At 51.1% G+C, this 17133-nt stretch overlaps 6 protein-coding genes across 9 annotated transcripts; 5 read left to right on the top strand and 1 right to left on the bottom strand.

Moving 5' to 3' along the window:
• Nucleotides 1-585: 585 nt before the first annotated feature.
• Nucleotides 586-2313, top strand: IUM83_13561 (uncharacterized protein; the record flags this gene model as incomplete). The annotated part of the gene is made up of 3 exons (XM_067938246.1): nucleotides 586-731; nucleotides 795-1350; nucleotides 1414-2313. The coding sequence occupies 3 exons, from the start codon at nucleotides 586-588 to the stop codon at nucleotides 2311-2313; spliced, it is 1602 nt and encodes a 533-aa protein (XP_067797851.1).
• Nucleotides 2314-3038: 725 nt separating this feature from the next.
• IUM83_13560 (uncharacterized protein) lies at nucleotides 3039-3593 on the top strand (the record flags this gene model as incomplete). Its single annotated transcript, XM_067938245.1, has 1 exon — nucleotides 3039-3593. The coding sequence occupies one exon, from the start codon at nucleotides 3039-3041 to the stop codon at nucleotides 3591-3593; it is 555 nt and encodes a 184-aa protein (XP_067797852.1).
• Nucleotides 3594-9684: 6091 nt separating this feature from the next.
• IUM83_13559 (Peroxisomal multifunctional enzyme) lies at nucleotides 9685-10795 on the top strand (the record flags this gene model as incomplete). Of its 2 annotated transcripts, none has more annotated exons than XM_067938244.1 (4): nucleotides 9685-9782; nucleotides 9872-9915; nucleotides 10000-10182; nucleotides 10269-10795. In XM_067938244.1, the coding sequence occupies 4 exons, from the start codon at nucleotides 9685-9687 to the stop codon at nucleotides 10793-10795; spliced, it is 852 nt and encodes a 283-aa protein (XP_067797926.1). The 2 variants fall into 2 exon arrangements, with proteins under 2 accessions (XP_067797926.1, XP_067797925.1); XM_067938243.1 differs by having other exon boundaries at nucleotides 9854-9915.
• A 237-nt stretch (nucleotides 10796-11032) lies between these two features.
• On the top strand, nucleotides 11033-12092 carry IUM83_13558 (ubiquitin-conjugating enzyme E2 M; the record flags this gene model as incomplete). Its single annotated transcript, XM_067938242.1, has 6 exons — nucleotides 11033-11216; nucleotides 11291-11370; nucleotides 11456-11518; nucleotides 11601-11642; nucleotides 11747-11894; nucleotides 11983-12092. The coding sequence occupies 6 exons, from the start codon at nucleotides 11033-11035 to the stop codon at nucleotides 12090-12092; spliced, it is 627 nt and encodes a 208-aa protein (XP_067797924.1).
• Nucleotides 12093-12431: 339 nt separating this feature from the next.
• Nucleotides 12432-14226, bottom strand: IUM83_13557 (putative autophagy-related protein; the record flags this gene model as incomplete). Of its 3 annotated transcripts, XM_067938240.1 has the most annotated exons (7): nucleotides 12432-12488; nucleotides 12564-12722; nucleotides 12790-13275; nucleotides 13356-13635; nucleotides 13712-13821; nucleotides 13910-14057; nucleotides 14165-14226. In XM_067938240.1, 7 exons carry the CDS (start codon nucleotides 14224-14226, stop codon nucleotides 12432-12434), a joined length of 1302 nt encoding a protein of 433 aa, XP_067797923.1. The 3 variants fall into 3 exon arrangements, with proteins under 3 accessions (XP_067797923.1, XP_067797922.1, XP_067797921.1); XM_067938239.1 differs by lacking the exons at nucleotides 12432-12488; nucleotides 12564-12722; nucleotides 12790-13275 and having other exon boundaries at nucleotides 13439-13446; nucleotides 13538-13635; XM_067938241.1 differs by lacking the exons at nucleotides 13712-13821; nucleotides 13910-14057; nucleotides 14165-14226 and having other exon boundaries at nucleotides 13356-13403.
• Nucleotides 14227-14827: 601 nt separating this feature from the next.
• Nucleotides 14828-15406, top strand: IUM83_13556 (uncharacterized protein; the record flags this gene model as incomplete). The annotated part of the gene is made up of 1 exon (XM_067938238.1): nucleotides 14828-15406. The coding sequence occupies one exon, from the start codon at nucleotides 14828-14830 to the stop codon at nucleotides 15404-15406; it is 579 nt and encodes a 192-aa protein (XP_067797920.1).
• Between the last annotated feature and the right edge of the window lie 1727 nt (nucleotides 15407-17133).

Below are 17133 nucleotides of genomic sequence, written 5' to 3'. Positions count from 1 at the left end.
CTGATTGGCCACAGCGCACTCGCGGTGGCAACCGTGTGGTTCCGACCTGTCACGAAGGTCGTGTCGTTAATTACGGTAACCCACTCTAGTTGTGTACAACCGTACCTCATAGAAAGAAGAAGGTCAACATAGCATTTGGAAATGATAAATTTTATTTAGTGAATTGTTTTTTTTGTTAGCTTGTTTTGGGATGTTTTCTCGTTTGGAACTCAGCTTACCCGTACCGTTAAAATGCTCCACGTTTCGTTAATCTATTAGCAGTTACGCACGTTTTGATTGGCTAACATCACATTTAGATTCAAAACAACTGCATTATTTATGATAGTCTTATCCTGACTATTAACCCCCTGGTTCCCGACGTCGTAACTTACGACGTATCAGTTTTGCTATGTCGTAACTTACGACATAGCGCAAGGAACAGTAGAGATTGGCTCGGGCAATACTTTATTTAAGTCATTTCAAAACTATAAAACCAAAGAGGTATTTGAGAAAATTCAACGGCGGGGACATAATCCCGCCAAAACGAAGCTGGGTTAGGGGGCCGATGGATACATGCCACTCACTCATCATTTCAGAATCTGCGGGATGGTGCGCATCCGCTCCAGCAAGCGCGGGAAGACCTCCGCCGTTGCCGCAGTTGTCCGCGACCTCGACTTTCCCTTCTTGTGGCGGCAACTGCGGGCGGTGGGCTGGACGTACAAGAAGCCTAGAGGTCTATCTACGGAAGGGCGGTACGTATAGACTAATGCGTGCTGTTTGAATCTGAACTAATATGACCTGTGTGTATGTTACAGATACGTGAAACCTGATGGTAGTGGGGTATTCGCTGGTGAACACGCACTAGTCGCGTATGCGCTTGAGTCCGGCCTGATGGAAGGGATAATCGCATCTGCGGGTCAGCCTGCCAGCGCAGCGGCAGCACAGACTACTGGCACGGTCACGGCGGACACGGTCACGGCGGACACGGTCACAACGGACATGAGCACGGGCACGTCGGCGGACACGGGCTCAGTGGCGGACACTGGTTCAGCGGCAGACACGGGCGCTGCGAGTCCGGCGGTGGGTGCATCCCAGATTGACACCACCGTCGGACTATCCCAAGGGACGTTGAACGATATCTTCGGCTCTTCTTCGAGTGCCTCGGCGGACGAGCTCTCTCAAGCAGCGGTGCCGCACGCGTTCGGCTTGTCGCCGAGCCACTTCAACGTCGGAGAGTCGTATCACCAGGCGGCGGCGAACCTTCACCTCCTGTCGGAGGCTAGCGGCCTCGAGAGCGAGCCTGAAGATGAAGAAGAGAAACAACAAGGCACGCCGTATCGGACGCTTCGCATGCACCCGCTGAAGTCGGACGTAAACTTCATCCCGGACAGCGAGGACGAGAAGGAGTACGAGAGCATGGATTCTGGGAACTAGAGCGAGGGAGAAGGAAGTGGAGCTTTTGATGAAGAGGAGGAGCCCACGGGCGGAGAGGAGGAGTACGAGGACGAGGACGTGTTGTCGGAGGCCGATGCAGAGCTGATGGACGAAGCGTTTATCCAGTCGCTAATGATTGGAAACTCGCGGTTGACTACAAGAGAGAAGAAGCAGCGCGCGGCCGCGTTGCAGGCGACCGAGTGGACTCCAGCGATGTCGTCCGAGTTCGAGGTGAACACGCCCTCGTACCCCGGTTTGGGCGAAGAGATGGCTCTACCCGTGGCCGAGCTACGTGCTCTGGCGTCGTCGCCGCTGCAAACGTTCCTGTACTTCATGCCCAAGTCGATGTGGGTGCTGATTGCCCAAGAATCGAACCGCTACTCGCTACAGCAACTCGACCGGCGCGCGCAGAGCATCCTGAGGAAGCAGCGTGGACGCAAGATCGAGTCGCTGAAGCAGATTCGCCGCCGACTCAAGTTGAAGAACGAATATGAGCCCCACGAGATCTTGCACGTGATCGGGCTCCTCGTTGCGCGGATGCTTTGCCCCCAGAAGCGCCGCATTGCCGACCACTGGTCCATGGTCGAAGACGGTGCCATCCCGGCCGGCAACTTCGGCCGCTTCATGGGGCGGAACCGATGCCAGGACATCCTAAGGGACCTGCACTTCGTGGACAATGAGGCACCGAGGACGCGCGACAAGTTGTGGAAGCTGCGCCCGATCATTGACAAGTTGCAGCAGACGTTCCTGGAAGGATGGTGCCTGCCGGCGGTGTTCTCGTTTGATGAGGGCGTCCTGCCGGCCACTTCGCGCCGGAACACAACGCGTATGTTTATGCCGGACAAGCCGCATCGCTACGGGTCCAAGATGTTTATGACGTGCGACTCGCGGACGGCATAATGCCACAGGTACTTCGTTTTTTTATACGTGTTTGGTAAGTCGTAACTTACGACTTGCTCTCATATCTCTGACGTGCTATGTCGTACTTGCCTAGGTTCGAACTTTACGCTGGCAAGCGTAAAAAAGGCGATGCAGGCGATGAGGCATTCGACCACAAGACGGGCGCTGCTGCTGTCGTCCGTAACCTGAAGATCATCTTCGCGGCGAAAGAGCGCTACACGTGGCACACAGTGGTGATCGATCGTTACTACTCGTTGGTCCTGCTCGCTATCGAGCTGCTCAGCATGGGCGTGTACGTGCTCGGCACGATCACGCTGAACCGCCTCGGATACGACAACCGCATCAAGACCACTCGGCAGACCCGGCCTGCAAGCATCCCAAGAGGCACGTTTACGTTCACGAGGTCGCTGGCCGTCCCCACCATGGTAGCGTTCCATTGGTGGGACCGAAAGCCCGTCCACTACTTGTGCACGGGCTCGGCGATGACGGAGTCGAGCATCGGGCGGAATGTCAAGCGTGTGGGGCCGATAACCGTCCCGTGTCCGAGTCCTGTGTCGGACTACCAGCGCTGGATGGGCGGAGTTGATGTGCACGATCAGCTCCGCCTCCAGCGCTTCTCTCTGCAGACCTCTACCAAATTTCAGAAGTACTACCGAAGCCTTTTCCTAGGCTTCGTGGACATGGCGTTCGTGAACGCGTACCTCACGCACAAGGAGGCAGCGAGGATGGCCGGCACACCTTGCCTGACGCGCGGAGAGTGGTTCGCCCTGCTACAGAACCAGCTCTTGCAGATGAAGCCCCACGACTTCGTTGGAGTCGTAGCCACGCCGACGGTTGGGTCGCAGAAGCGTAAGCGAGCGCGCGCACGGCACATGCACGCGTCGGAGCAGATCGAAGACTGGGTGACGGTCAGTGGCGTCCAGAAGCGCAGGCAGCGTGCCTGCAAGGTGTGCGCGCTGCTGCGGGTCAACAAGCACAAGAAGTCCTACCAGACCACCTGGTTCTGTGAGCGCTGCTCGGTGGACGACGCAAAGTGTTGGCTGTGTAACAAAAGTCGACGTGAGTACAAGGGGCAAGCCAAGACCTGTTTTGAGATCTGGCACGACGATTTCGGCGCCGGCGAGGCGATCCCAACGCACCTAGGGACGCGCGTGGTCTTGCGTCGTCCCGGCCAGAAAGCTGGAGTCCGCAAGAAGACCCGCCGCGAACTCCAGCTCCGCGCAGACGGCAGCGACTACGGATGCGAGTCCGACAATGAAGAATGCAGCGAGGATGAGTAGGCTTGTGATGAGTGAGCTGCGTTTCAGTTGATGCGTGAGCTGTAGGCACTTGATTATGCAATTTTTTGAAGCAACGCACCTTTTTTCTTTAGTTTTTGGCTTGCCTGGATTCATTGTGCAACGTCTCTGCTCTTTTGCTATCTTTAGATTTGCTCTCGAGGAGTAAGTTACGACATGGCCGCTGCTTTCGATATCTAAAAGGTGTATAACTGACGACATTGAATTGAAAACCTCTCGAAACCTTATGTACCTAAACCCACGTCCTATCTGTGCCTCATACAAAACCAATGGTACATGGATAAGTCGTAAGTTACGACGTTCGCTTACGTGTTCTGGGCCCCTTTTTTCGGGAACCAAGAGGTTAATGATTGTGGTAAACGATTTTTGAGGGAGAAAAGCAATCACTTGAATTGATCGTGTGACGACAGTACTGGATTACTTAAGTACAATTTGGCTGATATCTGTCCAAATAAGGTGTGGTGTCATGAACTCGTCGGAAAAAAGTAGTGGCGCGGTGCGGCACGTAAGCCATTGCATCGTAGATCATTGTCAGCCTTAGCTGTAGGCCGTCAGTTTCGAAGTGAGGGGGACTGCAGTGGCGGTGCCACGCGTCCTCCTCCTCTTCTTACATCCCTCGGCAGGTTGGGTGTGGTGCACACAAGTAGGTGACCTGTACTTTTCCTATCGGCTAATTTAATAATATATTTAGATCCAATTAGAGTGTATCATATCTTCCTATCATAACGACATCATAACACTCCCACTAAAAGTTCTGGCACATCTCAGATCGCATCTTGTGTTCACCACACGGATTTCCATCCTTTCTTAAGACGGCTGTTTGCCGATCCTTTGTTTACCTAAGATTACTTAATTTACTTGATTTCTTAGGTCACATGGCATTACAGCGTCCTCTTTCATACTTTTATTTACAGATTTCCCGAATTTATTAGGACGGCTGGGCTCTGCATCGTAACTTACCCATTAGAAATAAATGTCTAATACTTTTCTCAGAGCCAGAAAAACATATTTTTGGCTCATATGATCGTTCACTATATGACAATATTTCGGCATATCACAAGATGTGATTACAGCCAAAACATACGTCAATTCTGAAAATTATAATTCTGAAATCCCACTTTTCATATGACTTCCTGGATTTCTTATGACTTCTGCCTATTACTTAATTGCTTCTGGGGCTCGCATTGGCCTCTTTGTTGGCTTTCAAGCTCTCTACTCTCCTCACTTTCAATTTTGCTTTAAGGTTTCGGTTCGACTTTGCGCCTATGGCCGCAATTAAACCTTCGGGGGGCTAGGACAAACATGGTTAAAAAGCCCAGGAGCAATCCTGTGGCACCACCATCCAGAGGCCGAGGCGCGCGCGTGGCACAGTTCCTATTCGCCGCATAACCTCGGCTGCGGTCAACGGTGGCTCTGGCTGTGCTTGGGCCAATTCATATTGTTCGTCCTAGTCTAGTCTTTAACCAAAAACTTAAGCATTTGAGAGTCTTAATAATACGATAACGTTGCGTCTTATTGTTTAGTCTTATCGCATAAGTCTTTGTCCTTTACTTGTCCTTGGATCAAAAGTATCTTTGCACTTCAACTTGAAGCCGGCTGGCTTGAACTTGACCACATGGTGGATCTTAAAGACATACTAGCGAAAGATAGCAAACCCGATGGTTTCTCACAATCAAGTGATACCAAAAAGATCGCAAGTCACGAGTTACCCATGCTATGTTGCCGTGGTAAGGGTAGGCTTAGGTCCTTAACCCCCATGAGGTTCCTCAGCTTCTCAAATTGAGTTTGAGGCAGTGCCTGATGAGGGCATCTGCAACCATATCATTAGTATTGCAGTATGATACTACTATTCGTCCATCGTCATGTACTTTTCTCGCATAAAGCCCTTTAATATCAGTGTGTTTTGTGGAAGCATGGTTAGCTGGGTCCTTTATTATACTAATTGCTCCTTTATTATCACACCAGCATACTATCGGTTGTTTTTGCTTAAAGCCCAGTTCCTCCAGTACGTACCACAACCATTCGCTCTCTTTTATTCCCTCACTCGCTGCTATTAATTCAGCTTGTGCTGTGTGGAGACTGACTGTATCTTGCCTCGAACTTTTCCATGTAATACAGGCATCGGCCATAATACTCACATACCCAGTCACTGACTTTCGATCCTCATTAGCATTCGCGAAGCTCGCGTCTGTGTATAGCTCATATAATACTTCTTTACTTTTTCCGTCGAATATGAGGCCATACGTCGACGTTCCTTTCAGATACTTTAGTACTCTCTGTGCTGCCCTGTAGTGAGTTTTGTTATAACAGGACAGGAACTTACTTAGTTCTCTGACTGCGTTTGCAATATCAGGGCGCGTACCACGGACTAGATACATCAAAGACCCCACAAGTCCCCTATAATCAAATGGCTGAGCTGCTATTTGCTCTGGACTCATACTAACTTCCATTTCGAGGACTATACTTTTGGCTTGAGGTGTTGGCTCTGCTACACTCTCAGTCATATTAAACTTCTGTAGTAAGTCCATAATATACTTGTGTTGGGACATACTGAGAATTTTGTTTTCCTATCTCTTTTTATCTCCATTTTGAGGAGGTAGTGGATCTCGCCTAGATCTTTCATAGTAAATCGTGAGGCAAGTTTGGCTTTCACCTTATTCATAAGTATCATATTACTTGCAGCGATAGTAATATCATCTACGTATACGCATATGAGTACTATGTGTTTCTCTCCTTTTACCTCCCACTTTTGCCGGTACAAACAGTACTCCTTTTTGCACCGGAAAAACCCTAATTGAAGTAAGAACTTATTGAGAAGCGCATACCAGATGCGTGGTGCCTGTTTGAGTCCATAAAGGCTCTTCTTTAGCTTACACACTGTTGAAGCGTTCCCATGCCGAAATCCGTGAGGTTGTTGCATATATATATCCTCAAATAAGGTCCCATTGAGGAATGCAGTGGACACATCCATTTGATGGACATACAAGTCCTGTATAGTTGCTATGGCTAAGAACAATCTCAGCGACTCATACCGAGCCACTGGAGAGAAGATCTCATCATAGTCAATCCCATATATTTGTGTATTACTCTGACGACAAGTCGTGCCTTAAAACGATCAATTGTACCGTCAGGGTTGTATTTTACGTCAAAAACCCAATGACAGCCGAGTACCTTTCGGCCTTTAGGTAGCGGGACGAGCTCCCAAGTTCCATTTTTAACTAGTGCCCGGTACTCAACTAATAATGCCTCCTCCCACTGTTTGGCATGAGGTCCCTGCCTTGCCTCTTTGAGTGATCTCGGAATTGGTATTAGTTTAATGCTCCGCGTGACCGTGTTAATTGCCACCACGTAGTCTTTTAGCCGAGAATTAGCCGTCCGTTTTCGACGAGGCCGTGGAATTGGGGGTACGCCTTCATTAGCCCCCACATCTCCCACTGTTTCCGTACTCATTGAGGGCAATGGCGACTCCTCTGTTCGTCTGTGCTTTGTTGGAGCGTGTGCAACCGCATCCCGTGTCCTCTTACCTAGCCCACACACCTCGTTTATGGTTTCTTGACTGATCTCAACGGTTCCCGATGGAAACGACTTGGCGATTAGGCCTGCAGTAGACGTGACGTCAAACCTGACGTCTCGGGCTATGAGGTATTTATTCTCTTTCACATCAAGGAGTCGGTATCCTTTGTAGTTGTCAGAGAGCCCGAGTAGTTTACACTCGACTGCTCTATCGCTAAGCTTTTGGTTAGCTCGTTTAGATTTTGGAATATGAGCGTAGCAGGTACTACCCCATATTCTCAAGCTTAACCCACTAGGCTTTTTCCCATATAGCGCTTCATACGGTGTTTTACCTTTTAATCTGACTGTTGGTACTCGATTGACTACGGAGGTCATATACATCAACGCCTCTGGCCACCACTTTGCAGCCATACCAGATCCTACCAAGGAACACCTAACGTTACCCATAACGGTCTGATGTGCTCGTTCGGCGGAGTCATTTTCTTCTTGGGATTCAACATTTGACTGTTGGAATATCAGGCCCTTCTTAGTACAGTACTTTTTCACAACTGTATTGAGAAATTCTGTACCACCATCCGTCCTTATCCTTTTGACGGTATATGGAAGTTGCTTTTCTAGTTGTGTAATGAGAGTTGTTAATTTCGCTCCCACCTCCTTTAGTGATTTCATCACAAAATACCATTTATAGGCAGTGGCGTCGTCCACAACGGCCAGGGCATACTTAAAACCTGCTGTGCCATATAAACCAAGGGGTTTTATCTTTCCTAATGAGTCCATATGAAGTGTATGCAGTGGTTCAGTTGCTTTTGCCCCTATCATGTTGCGGTATGACATCCGACGAGATTTAGCCAGTGCACATGCGCGACAAAAGAAGGCTATCTTTGCCATGTCCTTTCGTTCGAGACAGGGCGCACCGTCAATTACTGCACTGGACAAGATGCTCATCAACCGGTCCTTTCCAACATGACCTAGTCGCAAGTGCCATTCTTTCATTGCGTTATGAATGAACTTGGGATTAACACTTTTAACCGATAGTACTTTAGTACTATCTCCCATTCTTTTACTGGGGAGGTAGTACACCTCGTCTATTGCTACTGCAGCAAATACGAACCGATTATTCTTATCCAGAAAATATAGGTACTCCTCGCTCTTATCCTGAATGTGCCAATATCCCTGCGTTGCAAGGTAATATGCACTTAACAAATTGCTACTACACTCCTTATCAAAGGCAACATTCTTATTGAGATATCACTGTAATACCCTTTTGGTTTGAGTATACTAAATCTCACCGTGCCTTGTAGCGTACTCAATGAGGTGCCCCGGTTTCCGTACTCAAATGTGTGAGGTTGGCCTCGTCCAAGACTACTGAACCAGTGTCGGCTTGGGCTTACGGCGTGTCCTGCGCCAGTATCGACAACCCACAGATCATCAGTTACCTCTAATTCCTTTAACATAGATAAGTACCTTCCATAATGCTTCCTTACCTCAGCATCGATGTCCATTGGGTTGAACACCTTGTCCTCGGTTTCTTCGCCTTCACTCACCGGAACATTCTCTTCAAACGCAAATTCGTCGGCGTCCTCAATCGCCTTTGCCAGTTGTTGGTCGTAGGCGTGGGCTTCCGCCGTCGTCATCTCCGAGCCCTTTTCGCTGGCTGCTTTCTTCTACGGAGTGGGTCCCCTCTTCACCGCCATCAAACGTTTCTTCTTCGCACTCGGAGCAGCCCGGGTGTTCGAGCGGAACAACGCTCCACCCGGTCTCTTCGGATCGCGATCTTTCGCCATAATCAGGCAGTCCTTCTTACGATGACCGTCCTCAAAGCAGTAGAAGCAGCTGCCAGGCTCAGCACTCGTCGCTTCAACTTGGTTGCGCTTCTTCCCCGTGAATTTCTTCGCCACATTGGTCATGACGGGACGCTTCTTTTCCTATTGGCTAATTTAATAATATATTTAGACCCAATTAGAGTGCATCATATCTTCCTATCATAACGACATCATAACAATCATTGTCAGACCAAACCAAAGCAGATTGAAGATTGACGGATATAACCTAATCGTGATGGTTCAAGAGGTCGTTTTTGTGATGCGGAGGGCTGCTGTTGGGTCTGCCTGGTTTCTTCTTATTCGAGCAATAAGCTACTTTCTGTCTTCGCGAATCGCTAGTTTAAAGTTGTTTTTATTCAGGGATTCAGGGCCCTAAGGGCTAGTGATTGTGTTTTTCACGTGTTCCACGAGGTCTTCACTAGGCCCGCCCGGAATCACTAAACCGGTATCGCATGCGTAAAACGATGACGTAAAACGGCAAGTTCAACGCTGCCAACATGTTGGTTTCACTATATAATATATATTGTTACATACCCCTCTTAATCCGATAGACTAATACATCTATCAGTATTAGAATCACCTCTATTAAACCTCATACCCCGCGGAAAGAGACATATCAAAATGTAATTTAGTTACGCGGCGCTTCCATCGTGCCGAACGTGGAAGCCCTTCACATCGCAAATTTGCGCCGACTGCACACGTCCTCTCCTCGCACTTCAACCTCCGCGCGCTCCGCCATGCTTCGCTTCGACGGCAAGGTCGCTATCGTCACCGGCTCCGGCGCTGGAATCGGTCGCTGCTACGCGCTGCTGTTCGCCGAGCGCGGCGCCAAAGTGTGCGTGTGCTACGGCTCACAGCCCTCTGTCACGAGTCGCCTCGGTATCTAACGCTTGTTGCTGGCTGCAGTGTGGTGAACGACTTCAGCAAGGAGGCGGCGGACTCAGTGGTCAACGAGATCAAGGCCAAGGGTGCGTGGGCGTGGTCTGCCTCGAGTCTGTGGCGGTGGAGTGGAGAGATGTTGACGCTCAACCGTTGTGTCTGCTGACTGCTAGGTGGCGTCGCGGTCGCCAACTACAACTCGGTGACGGACGGCGAGAAGGTGGTGGCCACTGCCATCGAGAACTTCGGCCGCGTGGACATCCTGGTGAACAACGCCGGCATCCTGCGCGACGTGACGTTCGCCAAGATGACCAAGGCCCAGTGGAACCAGGTGCTCGACGTGCACCTGCAAGGAAGTACGTGGCGAGCTGCACACTGACGTGTTTGTGTTGGTACGAGAGTTGTTATTTACTTTACCCATCCACTGTGTGACTGTGTGCAGCGTTCGCGGTGACCCACGCCGCGTGGCCCCACATGCGCAAGCAGAAGTACGGCCGCGTGATCCTCATCACGTCGGTGAACGGCCTATACGGCCAGTTCGGCCAGACCAACTACAGCGCCGTGAAGGCTGCCATGACCGGCCTCGGCAAGTCGCTGGCCAAGGAGGGCTCTCGCGCGAACATCAAGGTGAACATCGTGGCCCCCGGTGCCGGCTCCAAGATGACGGAGACCATCATGCCGGCGGACCTCGTGGCCAAGTGGAAGCCCGAGTACGTGGCGCCCACGATCGCCTTCCTGTGCCACGAGTCGGTGCCCTGCTCGGGCAAGATCTTCGAGAGCGGCGGCGGCTTCGTCGGGCAGGTCAAGTACGTGCGCAGCCCCGGCGTGTTCCTGGACCTCGAGACGGAGATCACTCCCGAGGCCGTGCAAGCCAAGTTCGCCCAGATTACGGACTTCACCAACGCCACGGACCCGGACGACGACGAGGTCGCGCCGCAGCTGAAGCAGATCATGCCCGCCAAGCTGTAAGTGGTCACTCATCGCAGTTGGCGTTGACAGTCAGACCCTGGACAGATTGAAGTAGGCAGCTCTTGCTAGTCGCCGTAACGAAATGAATGAAACGTTTTTATGTGGCTCACATCACCGAGGAAAGTAACGGCTAAAAGTAACGGTAAGGGTTCAGAAATTCCCAAGACGTAAGCGACTCACTTGGCAAAGACAAGAGAAGGCAGCAGGCAGGAGCTCAGGCAGGCAGTTCTCGACGCGATGATCCGCCTTAAAGCCAAGCAGGCGGAGAAGAAGGCCGAGGAGAAGGAGGCGGCGGCCACCGCGGCCGAGACGGGCGAGGCCCCGAAGCCCAAGACGAAGATCCTGGGCATCGGCCGCGGCAAGCGCGCCGGCGCCAGCAAGGAGAAGAAGCGCACACCCGGCGAGATCCGCATCCAGAAAGGTAAGGAGGCCATACAAACGCCAAGACAAAATGCAGGAGGCGGGGGACTGACGCGAGCTCGTTGCTGCTGCCAGATATCGCGGAGCTGGACGGCGGCAAGGCGGCGGCCATCGACTTCCCGGAGCAGAACGACCTCACGGTGTTCACCGTCAAGGTGCGGCTAGGGGCTGCTAGGAGGTCCACGCGGGTGCAGGATACAGACAGAGACTGATGATTGGCTCGTGCGTATTGCACTGTAGGTGACAGTGGACACGGGACTGTGGAAGGGCGCGGCCTACGACTTCAGCTTTAAGATCCCGCCTGTGCGTGCGGTGATATCTTAGCGGTATAGAATCAAGAGGGTTTATGGGGAGACTGATGTGGCTGGTGCTTGTTACGCTGCAGATGTATCCGCACGACCCGCCCAAGGTTCGCTGCCTGACGAAAGTACGCGCCCTCAATAGTCACTGGATTGCCCGTCAAAAGATACCAATCGATTGGGAGCAAAGCCCGGAGGATGCTAACGCTACTGAATGTTGTGGTGCTGATAGATTTACCACCCCAACATCGACCTCGACGGCAACGTGTGTCTGAACATTCTGCGCGAGGACTGGAAACCCGTGCTGGACATCAACTCGGTCATTTATGGTCTGATCTACCTGTTCTACGAGCCCAACCCGGACGACCCGCTGAATAAAGGTTTGTTGCCGAGCGGAGATATTTACTGCAATATGTGTGGCGTTTCATAGCTAACTACTGTGTTTTACTCTGTTTACTGCGAGAGCAGAAGCCGCAGAACTGTTCCGCAACGACCCGAAGCAGTTTGCCGCGGTGGTGCATCGGTCTTTGCGTGGGTACAGCGTCCAAGGCATCGAGTTTGAGCGGCTGATCTACTAAACTCGCGCAGATTCAGACCGAACCAACTAGTTCCGGCTTCGTAAGTGGCGGCGGTGACTAAGTCATCAGTGGATAACGCCCAACTTTAGGAACCCAGCGTCATAGACACACGCTATCGTGGCGGCGTATGGATTAGCAACTACTTAATCGAGCTGGTGTTTTGATTCAACCTATTCAACCCATACAGGCATTAGCGATATCGTATATTTTATTTGTTTATTTTATCAACAGGTTGGATATCGTTTGCAGTTGTCATCTCCCGGCAAAACTTCTTTGTCACGTAGTAGGTCTTTTTGCTGTACCGGCGTGTTAGTATTGAAAAATCTCGCTAGGCGGGTGCTACGAAATGTAGATGGCCTCGATTTCCTCGGAAGTGCTGTCTCGAAGTACGTTTTCCTGTACATACATGCAGTAATAGCATCCAGTTAGCTCGGACGAATTACCAGATATCAGAATCAAGAAGCCGCATACCCGTTCGAGCTTGCACTTGCCGCCGACTGTAAGGTTCAACGAGTACTCATAAAAGTAGCCGTCGGCTGTAGCCACATACAGCTGCACAATCGGGTTCTTGGCGTCTCTCGGACCATGGATAGCGCATTGATTCGGGACCCCCGTCGAGCGAAGCCGAGCCTGGCAAAAAAATGTTAAACATGACTCGCGATAGTAAGCTGTAAGGCGAAGAGATGTATGCACGTACGTAAGCGAAGTCCCGAGTACCTTCGGCGATGCCAGAAAAGGAGCTGGGGAGGTAGGCACTCATAACGCCAGCCACATCATCAAAATTGCTCGCAGTCGAGCCCGTGCTGGTGCGCGTTGTACGCGTAGGGGCCGAAACACCTGACGCAGGATGGTGGGAAGCAGGTTTTCCGGGTGACGAGCCTAAGGCTGATGAGGTTACGGGACTTGGTGGAGCGGCAGCACTACCAAATACTGTGGAGCCGAAAGTGCTCCCAGCAACAGCTAGAGTTGAAGTGATCGGCGTGAAATGTCCAAAGCTGCCCGTAGCGGAGCTCTCAGCTCCTGTCAGTGAGAAAAAGTGAATAGTACCGGTATCGCTAGATGCGCACAAGATCGTCGAGCTCTCGTTAAAGGCAAGGCAGTAGACTTGAGCGCCGTAAGAGCCACGTCGGAATGCTGCCGCTTTCTTCCCACTCGGCACTGAGAACACCCGGATCAGTGTGCCCTACAAATTTCGGCCACGTACGCACACCATTGTTAGCTCAATTTCAGCTACTAACACCTGCGTGCAACCTCTCTTCTCACCGATTCAGATGCTGTTGCGAGCAATGTTCCCTGAGGATTAAACGCCATCGCCACGGGGGCCGTTCGATGAGCCTGAAACGCGTTCAGTACACTAAGGTTGTTGGCATCATACAAAACGATCTCTCCCGGTGAAGCGCCGGAGGGGAATGCCAGGTGGCCGTTGTCGTGCGGGGAGAGCACACAAAGTGCCTTCGGGTTGGGCGACGTGTCCAGCGTCTCCAGGATCTTCATGGTGCTGATATCGAAAATGTAAATCTTGCGTTCCAGCACCGCCACGAGTCTGCAAGTCAACAACACACATCAATAACTCATCATTATCTCTATCGTCTCCACCCTGAGTCAGCAACGACCGATACCTCTGCCGGTTCATGCGCACAGCCAGCACGGCTGTGACGAAATTCAAGTCGCAGATTGCTGCGCCCGTCTTGGTGTTCCACACACGCAGTCTCCTCGGCGAAAACGCCGGCTACATAATCCAAAGCACAGCATTGCATTGTCTTCCGTGTCAGCAGCTGACCAAGTGACATTGCGCAGCGAGAAGCCATTCCACCGACCTGGTCCCCAGCGCCCACCAGAGCCACCAGACTGGTGCAGTAGAGCATCTCAGCGATGCCAATGCCCCCAATGTCCTCCTGGAAGCATTTGCCGAAGGGCTCGCAGTTATAGATGGCGAAACCTTGGCGCGTGCCTACGCTGATGCACCTGAGATCGATCCACCCAGCAGATACAGCCAGAGCCAACGTCAGTCGATGGCCATTAGATTGCCCAGGGCTGGGCGCTGCATACGCGCAGGCAAGACGCAAACGTACGACGCCTCCTGGTTGAAATTCAGGAAGAGAAGGTCGCTACGGCTGCTGTCGGAGCTCCTCATTCTTTCTTCGGTGCTGCAAACTTGGACTCTTGATGACGGTATGCCTGTGGGGTAATCTACACTTGAGAACTGTATGTGGCGTTTCAACCAATTAAAATACTCGATCGGTTTCCCGAGGATTTCAGATGCAGGGCAACTTCAACGACTGCAACTTTCGCTTGGCTGTTTGCTCGGCCTGAACTTGGTTTTATAGCGCCTCGCTCGAATAGATATTGATCTTAGATAGCGGTACATTAGTAGGTAAAAGATACACGTCATTGGCGACCTGTTACTTCGAACTAGTTTGGAAGGTGCTGGGTTGTAATTTTACATCGGTATCCACGCGTAGAAATCACGAGGTCTTACTAGCACGTTATTCGGTGCAGTTCGACTGCATGAAATGGTCAAGAGCGACAACACGATCTGTGGTTGTGTCGCTTATTTTATTTGCGTGCTCTTCAAGTGGTTCCCCATCCGCAGAGTGGGAAGGCAGCGCACCGCAAAGGTTTAGAACTAACTGTGTTCATTCCTAGATTCAATTTGATCCGCTGACGCCTGACCAAAGCTACGCTCATTTTGCAGTTTTCCTTGCACATCGAACACCATACCCCAGGCTGCCAACATGAAGATCCAAGCTGTCATCGGTTCCACTGCTCTGGTTATCGCCATCACTTTGGACTCGGCTATAGCTATGCAGCAGTTCCTGCAAGAGCTCCCCAACGGCAGCTTGTTCAAGCAGGCTCTCGGCCATCCTGGAGACGACAGCTCCCAGCAAACGGACTTTGCGCAGGCGTTCGACAACGCTGGGCAGTCATGGACCAAAAGCCTGTGTGAGGCCAAGTTCCCGGGAGCAAGTATGACCAACGGCGAGGCCTTCGGTGACCCGTGCTGCACGTGGAAAAAGGGGGGCAAGCCCGACTTCACCGTCACCCCATTTACAACTGCGCCAACAAAAGCCACTACGTGCGCCTCTGGTGGTGCTTCCGATGCCACGAAGGGTTCGTCTAATGGGGCCTCTGATGCAACGCAGGGTTCTTCCGACGGCGGGGCCTCCGATGCAACCAAGGGTTCCGCGCCATCACCCGCCTCTGATGCGACCAAGGGTTGGACTCCAGCGCCAGCCTCAGGCAATACTTGGGGGTCGGCCCCCGCTCCTCCTTCGATGCGCTGCGCTGGGAAGGCTGCCAAAACTAATCGCTAAGGGAATCTGCCACTTTAGTGCACTAGAAGCATATTAGTGCACTAATAGAAACGACCAATCACGCCAAAACCCTACGAGCTCTGGTATATTACTGGATGAAATATTTGAAACCGTAAAACCTGCCATTATGTATACAGCTCCTGTTGGCTAACTCTCGACCACCCGATTTGTCTCGTCTGCTTTTGCAGTTAGTACTAGTGGCATGAGCTTAACTATTTGACTATCACTACCAAATTGACCTCGCCCCGAGAATCATGACCAAGAAGCGCGGAGACTACACCAAAAGCAAGCTAAACTCTACCGCAAGCTAATTAAGTGGGTAGGTAAGCGCAAGAAAGACGAATCGATGGAGTCTCAGTGACGTGGCCCTCAACCACGCCTGACAGCTGAGGCAGAGCAAAACCTTTGTGAGTGGATAATGGGGCGACAGCTTATCGGGAAGCCGGCCAAACGTGGGAAATCATTGCCAAGGCCAGCACGATAGCTGAGATGACTACGGGCACTGGCGCTGGTAGCGGCTGGTACAGGCGCTTTATGAAGCGGCGCCGGCGTCGATTAAGCAAGCCGCTTGGCTTCACGTGAAGAAAACCGTCCAACAACAGCTTCTCGTCCTCCCACCACCACGCACGAAAGGCAGGAAGCGGAAGACAGCGACAGTTGGTGGGCGATTGCTAACCCGTGAACTACTAGAGAACCTACAAGCAAAACCTCGAAAGGCACGGCAAAAAGGTTCCCGACTGACACCGGTTCATACGGAGGTTGAAAATGCTCCAGGCGCACCCGAGCAATCGCTGTTTGAAGTTTAGTCAAGAGATAAGACAGACAGGCAAATCAATGTTAGTTACTGTAAGTCAATTGCACACACAGATGAGCAGATAATCATACCTTTATAACAGTGCGGAGAATTAACGTGTCCGAGGGGACTCGAACCCGCGACAACCATGCTCCCCGTAGGGCCCTCATTAAGCCAGCGGCGTTAACCGACTGAGCTGTCAGCACTGTCGAAATGACAAATTATTTCCAAGATACATATCCTTTCAATACTGATGTGTTTGCGTTTTTATCGAGTATTATAGGTTACCTAACCACTGAACGAAAGAAACACTGTCCCAGTTTGAGAAATGCTGGTTCATACAAATACTAAGATAAAAAGGAGCACTAAACTGGCAATCAGCAGGAAATAGGCCATTCACTACAGTCCATCCAAACTACCCAATAAGAGCCTCTCCATACCAGAATTAATCTGTGAAAGAGAGTAAACAAACACCTGTCTGGGCATGCATATTGCACACTGAAACTCACAGTAGACTTTCGGCTATCGCGCCTTGACTGATGCCCTTTGAAAAGTGCACTAAATTGGCAAATTCCCTTACTAAGCGCTGTGGCGTTGACATTTTTTGCCTTTAAGATTGTTCTTGTAAGCGTCCAAGGGACAGTTAACAAAGTGAGAGAGCTTTCCATTGCGTTATTGTCTTGTTCGAGTGTACATGTACTTAATTTAAGTATTAATTAATGTTTTATAGCATGTGAATTAACTATGAGACAAGCTTACATGTGCTGCCCTGTAAGTTACAGGTAGCACCACTCTGGTGTTGCTCCACCTCCTATAATACTACCGTACATATACATGTATCATACATGCACGCGAAGCCTCCAGTCATTGCGCTCTATGCGTGCGTACCGTCGAGAACACGCCAACGACACCACCACTCTGGCTGCTCCACCTC

Source organism: Phytophthora cinnamomi (genome assembly GCF_018691715.1).
Source record: "Phytophthora cinnamomi strain GKB4 chromosome Unknown Contig12, whole genome shotgun sequence".
Taxonomy (NCBI): domain Eukaryota; phylum Oomycota; class Peronosporomycetes; order Peronosporales; family Peronosporaceae; genus Phytophthora; species Phytophthora cinnamomi.
Note: the sequence above shows the minus strand (reverse complement) of the source record. Positions and strands in the feature narration are given on the sequence as shown.